Source organism: Ursus maritimus, unplaced genomic scaffold, assembly GCF_017311325.1.
Source record: "Ursus maritimus isolate PB19 unplaced genomic scaffold, ASM1731132v1 scaffold_2, whole genome shotgun sequence".
In the NCBI taxonomy this organism is placed as follows: domain Eukaryota; kingdom Metazoa; phylum Chordata; class Mammalia; order Carnivora; family Ursidae; genus Ursus; species Ursus maritimus.
Window position 1 is genome coordinate 46506312 of NW_024424452.1, and position 6517 is coordinate 46512828.

Sequence of the window (6517 nt, forward strand, 5' to 3'; positions counted from 1 at the left end):
TCTCTCTCCCTCTCTGACAAATAAATAAATAAAATCTTTTTTAAAAAGTAAAATAAAATATTAATAATTATTTTTATTAATTTTATTTTAATTAATTTATATTATATATAATATAATATTATTTTATATATATTATATTATATATAATTTATTATATTTTTTATTTTATTAATTTTATTTTTATTAATTTTATTAATCATCTAAAGATGATTAGATTTCTTGTAACTCTCATCAGTTGAGATTGATGCGTGGGATAATTCCTACTCCACTTCATTCTCACTTAGGAAATATTTCTGAGTTTGAAAGCTGGCTTGGAGAAATACCACGAAGGCATTGAAAAGGCCACGGAGGACCGTGGTGCTCGGCTGGAGCAGAAGACAGCTGAACTGAAGAAGAGGATGTTCAGAACGTCGGCCTGATGGACACAGTCACTTGTCTTCCTGTAAACAGCTCACCGCCTTCAGCTTAGGTTTGGAAAGGGAACAGTTAAAGTCAACAGAAGCATCAGAAGCAACACATAATGTCCTATATCCTCTCGTAGGTTGTTATTTTGTAAGATCATGCATTTAACGTAGACGTTTATTAACTTATAATTCAAATAACTTGTGTAGCGATTCATGTCTCTGCCCCTTGTAAGTAGTTGGAATAAAACCAAAATCGGTGCATTTGAAAGAAGTGATTCTTCTGTTGTTACCCTGGCTGTCGGTGCTTCGTTTGTGGACATCGAGGGGTAGTATTCCCGAGCATCGTGGTTGGGATCTCATTTGATCCTCACTCGGGCAACTCTGGGTGCATATTTTGTGACCGCTTTATGGGTGAAGCAACCAGGAGGGTCCTGAGATTAAACAGCTGAGCCAGAATTTGAGCAGCGCTCTGTATGGTGCTGGAGCCTGGAATGTTCCCCCTGTACCACACTTACTAATGTAATCATTTGAAAGAAAGTTGGAGTGTGGGCTTCCGCCCTTGATCCTCGATCTCTTACTCCTGCTTGAAAACTTGTCTCTACACCCCCAGCTCCAATCGCCAGCGAGACATCCACGCCACCTTGACTGCATCACGTACATTTAATTACACTTTGCCTCTTTCTCCTGAATTTCACACCTGCATGTCCAATAGTCAGTAGATGTTTTTAACCTTTTGGCATCCTGGTGGAGCCTCATGGACCCTCTCAAAACAATGTTTTTCGCGCATGAAATAAAATACGGGATTGCAAGGGGAACAAATGAGATTCAAATAAGATTATCAAAATACTTAATACGTGTTCTGCTAAATGGTAGTGCTGACTACACTTAGTTGGAACCCCTCCACTTTCCCTCTTGTGCACCTCCCTCCCTTATAACATTTAGTTAGCAGAACTGTGCATCGATGTACCCAGCTCTGCTTCTTCTCATGTCTTCCCCCCTGCAATTTGCATTGTCCTTTCCTACCCGACATGCTTGTGACAAGCTCACCAGGCTCCCGGTCTCTACCCACCCCTACCTACTTAGGCATTAGGGCGCTCTAAACTTGCAAGCTAGATTATGTCAGTGATTTGCACAAAGTTTTTTGGATTTTCAAACTGCTGCTGGGGTGCTGTGGCGACCTCACAGGGGAACTAGGGAACAGTTGAAATTGCACGGGAAGGATAGAGATGGTGGCTTTCTATTGGACCCCACTGCAAACTGCTAGCCCAAGGTAGCTCACAGTTCCAAAGTTAGATCGCGCTGCATTCCCTTCAATGATAACGTCTTGACGAAGTGGGTTTCTGGCGTTTGCTGTGATAATAAGCATCACGTGCTTAGGGAGTGAGCAACGCCGGTGCTGGTGTCCAAACTGACCGCAAAGTTTGAGGACTTGGACACTGCCCAAAAGGCGCACACATCCAATTAATAATCGGTTATTTAAGAGTAGAATAAAAATACTCTCCGTTTTCGTGTTATTTTTCCTAAACACACATCGTTAGGACAGAAATGCCCATGAAGTTGTTTTAATCGAACTACTTAATTAATGGAACTGGTAAGTGTTGTTTTTTTGGCCAAAGGGCACAGTGAAAGAACTTCCGAAACCGAAGGGCTTCATGAACTGAGAAAGTCGTGGGACCTCTCTCAGGACAAAGTAACTGCACGAGTTTTAACCCAGACTCCTGCCTTGTCTCGCTGCTTCTCGCCAGAGCTCTACCCGGGAGCGATCCCAGGCTAGCTTAGTGTCCCCGGCACCTCACACCTGCGTGTGTTTGCGCGCGTTTCCTCCCTTAGTTTCAGTTTTTGCTTTGTATGTTCAACTGGAGAATACTCATTTTTCAAGTCTCAATCCAAACTACAGCTGAAATGCACTTTTAAACTTTGTCAGGTTCTCCTTTAGATCTGTTAGGATTTTCATTAATTTCTATCACTGTAATTTTTCACACATCTTCACTTGCTAGACTCACTGTTTCTTGAGGCCATGAGTGTGTCTCTCTCTGTCTCTGTTTCTCTCTCTCTCTCTCTCTCTCCCCCCCCGTACTTCTAGGATAGCATAGAGTCGGACACCCGGTAGTCACTTACTCTGTTTACTTAAGGAACTGCCATTTTTCTCTCCTTGACCAAAAAATTTGCCCATCGAGGTCAAGTTTATCTAAATCCAGCAAGAAACCTGTATCTTCCATGCATTTTCACAACAAACCGCTAGTTTGCTAGCCTCACTCTCCTCCCCCCTCCCCGCCCCCCACCCCGACAGACAGATAAAAAGCCACCTTCAAGAAGCCCTCAGTATAGTCCACATTTAAACCTATATTTGGCCATTTCAGTTGAAGAATACATTACAAAATTTGAAATTTTTTCCCAAAGCCTTCTTGAATATGTATGACTTCCTTGGGCTCTGTAGCATTTTAAAGTTTATTAACCAGGCAGTGACTGCTCTGAAGAAAGGAAAGAACAGTGTGTATGTGACATAGGCTGAGGCCTGATCTCGAAGGCAATCCTGCCCATATTTGGACTCCAGGCGTCTTTTATGAGTCCAGCTACTTAGCTATATGTAGAGCAAATATTTAATTTCAAATTCAACTGCCATATTTCAAGGAGCTAATCCATTTTATGACAAAGCAAGGGAAATTGAAATATGCACCTTGCAGGCTGAAGTTAATACATCTGATTTTAGCTTAACGGGATGTTTCCTATTTTTAGTAAAACCAGAAAAGTTTTATGTGAAATTCCATTTCAAATTCAGGGCCCGCCACCGACTTCAATTAAGTCGGCTCTCTCTCTTTGATTGAAACCGGCCTCTCATCTTCCTTCCCATATTGCCACCAGGGGGCATAACATAGCTTGCATGACCAATGCAGGAATAACTCGATTTTAAGATTTGAAAGCTGAAAAATTTAAAGTGATAGTTACAACTTGAAAAAAAAAGTGTCAGAAGGAACCCAGAGACAATCTATTTAGAGTCAAAATAGGTTCTAAGCAGTCACTTAAAATTATTTAAAATTTTACTTATAAGGATGACTCTGTGCAAAACTCCAATTTCTGACCCTATTTTATTACCCTTTTAAGATGATTTTATCTAAGTCATTCTCCTAGTGCATGGTGCTGGATTTCCAGCTCAGATTTCATGCAACTCTTAAAACTGAATTTTCCCGAGACAAGAGTTTGAGATGCCCCATGCAACGATGAGCAAGTCACTTAGGAAACAAAGCTCGATCGCCACTAGCATTGAGGACTCTGGCGGACATCCTTTTTTTCTGATAAGATGATAAAGTCAGTCTCTACCACCACATCCTCCCCTAATCCACTCATACTGCCACCACATAGATCTCCCTTTGGAGGTCCCCTTGGTCATCTCTTCCCCACTGCCTTATGAATCCTCGCTGCTCACCTCACCATTTCGGGAACAGTCCACAGCCCTTTGAAGGACAATGTTGCGATGGACGGAGTTCAGAGTAGCGCAGCAGTTCTCAGACTGCGGGAGTGTAACATTTGCCTGCGGTACTGGTCACACATGCCTTGATGTGGTGGGTCTCTGGGAAGCTACACTTGATACAAGAACACTACGTGATTCAACAGCGATCCTCCGGGATCACTTTAAGAAGTGCTGTTTGGTGATGAAGAGCATGAGATTGAGCTGGCATTACTTTCTTTATTATAAAATGGCAATAGTAACTACATCTCCAGCTCTAAGGACCGAAGGAGTTTGGGAAAACAATTAGCACCGTGCCTGCCACACAGCAAATATTCCAGGGCAGCAGGTGCCGTTATAAATACAACTGTTAGTACACGGCTCCGGGGACCAATCTGATATGCTTCCCACCTTCTCGACTGCAAACCTTCACACCTGCTTGGTGATGAATGAGTCAATGTTTGCTGAATTAAAGGATCTAGTCTGCTTGATCACAACGGGCACAAGACCCCAAAGCAAATAGTTCATTGTATTTTTGGTGCAAAGAACAAAGATCACGACAGTCTACCTTACCAGGGAAAAGCGGCAGGTAGTTCAGAGAGAAGGTGCAACCTTCCCTTGGGTCCACAGGGTGTCGCTGCCGGCTCTTCTCTCCAGGTTGAGCCGCGGTAAGGATGGTATTAGGAGATTCTCCACCTGGGTGAAATCACCTGGACGCTCCACAGGCTTACTGTCCCAGAGTTTCTGATTCAGAAGGGCTGGGGTGGGGCTCTAGAATGTGCCTTTCTTCTTTCTTTCTTTCTTTCTTTCTTTCTTTCTTTCTTTCTTTCTTTCTTCTTTTTTTTTTAAGATTTTATTTTTTTATTTGATGGAGAGAGAGACAGCCAGCGAGAGAGGGAACACAAGCAAGGGGAGTGGGAGAGGGAGAAGCAGGCTCCCAGCAGAGGAGCCTGATGCGGGACTCGATCCCAGAACTCCAGGATCACGCCCTGAGTCGAAGGCAGACACTTAACGACTGAGCCACCCAGGCACCCCTAGAATATGCCTTTCAATCAGGTCCCCAGGTGAGGCCGATGTTGCTGGTTGAGGGTCCCAGCTGGAGAAGCACTGCTTTAGGGGAATGCACCCGCAGCTGGGTTACAGTTTTTACAGATCTTGTGTTCAAGTCACTGAGAGCTCTTCTTAAAATGAAGATACTCACTTAGTCGGTCTGGGGGAGACCCCATAACCCTGCATTTCTAAAATGCTTGTGGGTGATCCTGCTGCTGCTGGGCCACAGACCACACTTGGAATATGACATTAACAGCCCCTCATCGTTGATTCCACCTTCATACCGCTGGGTTCTCTGCCCTTCCAGGCTGAGATGATGCCTGTGCGATGCTCGGTGCGGCGGCCAGGCCTAGTCAAGCACTCTATGTGTGTTTGGCCATCGTGAAGACGAGGTATTTAGCCCAGTGGCTCAGGTTGTGGGTTTTGGAAAGACCTTCCCAATCCGTGTTTACGATGACCAGCCGTGCGAACTGGGCGCATTATGGAATGGCACTGAGCCTTTGTTTCTCACCTGTGAATCAGGGATTATAGCGTCTTTAAGCTGCTGTGAGGATTAAATCAGATAATAAATGTGAACTGCTTAGCCCTCTTCATAAATGGCTATTGTTACTGGTAAAGATCAAGAAGTTGAGGTGATAAAACTGACTGCGGCCCGTGGGAGGTGAGCTTTCACGGTTTCAAAGAAATAGAATTGAAGCAGAAAAACAATTCCTACTGTACTTGGGATTCTGACTACCCACTACCAATATTCATTGATGGCCCTCAGGTCTGTCACCAGGCAAAGGAGAAAGGATTCAGAAACTACTGAGATGATTAAAGCCATCCTTTGGACGAGATTTGAAAGAAAAAACATATGATGGGAACGTTAATATCTTCTAAGAAGCTGTCAGAAATCAAGTGCATTTTCCGGGAGGGCAGAGCTGTCCCGTGGAACCAAGGCAACTTTGCATCAGTTCTGCTTCGGAGGCCGGAATTCATGTTGTCGTTAGAACTTAGTACATAATGGAAGCGAAACGATATTTGGTGAGGAAACTTCACCGTCTTCAAGGTATAACAGGCTGCCCCTCATTTGGTTCTTCCGTGAATTCTCTGCTTTCCTTGGACGGTCCCTCTAAGGGGGTTCTCACTGGGGTAGTTTTAGTGCTCCACGTCCCACATTCAGGAAACCCCTCCGTGCTGGGCAAGCTAGGATGGTTGGTCTTCCTAGACGTGTCTTATCCATGAAGCTCTGTTCAGCCCATGCTCCTCTCCCTGATTGGGCTCTCTTTACTTTCACAAAGTTTAGCCCCCTACCTTGGCTCAATAATTCTAGCGACATCTACCAAGAGTCCACGGGATACCAGGTCTAATTGGAGCACGTGGAAAAAAGTGAAAGCATAACTTCCAGAAGTATCCATGGACATTGTCAACACTTTGGTGTTTTGTTTTTTTTTTTAAGGTTTTTATTTATGTATTTATGTATTCATTTATTTATTTTATTATTATTATTTTTTAAAGATTTTATTTATTTATGTGACAGAGAGACAGCCAGCCAGAGAGAGAGAACACAGCAGGGGAGTGAGAGGAAGAAGCAGGCTCCTTCTTTTCCCCTTTCCATTTGCTTAACAAAAGGGGGGAG

The 6517-nt window shown here is 43.7% G+C and overlaps 1 protein-coding gene across 2 annotated transcripts in view; it reads left to right on the forward strand.

The window, feature by feature from the left end:
- NUF2 (NUF2 component of NDC80 kinetochore complex) overlaps positions 1 to 672 on the forward strand; it is a 29701-nt gene extending 29029 nt beyond the window's left edge. For both annotated transcript variants that reach the window (XM_008685709.2, XM_008685710.2), the window contains one exon: positions 285 to 672. In XM_008685709.2, coding sequence (XP_008683931.1) covers positions 285 to 419 — 135 coding nt within the window. In that variant the 3' untranslated portion in view covers positions 420 to 672. The remainder of the gene's footprint in view (positions 1 to 284) is intronic.
- The last annotated feature ends 5845 nt before the right edge of the window (positions 673 to 6517 follow it).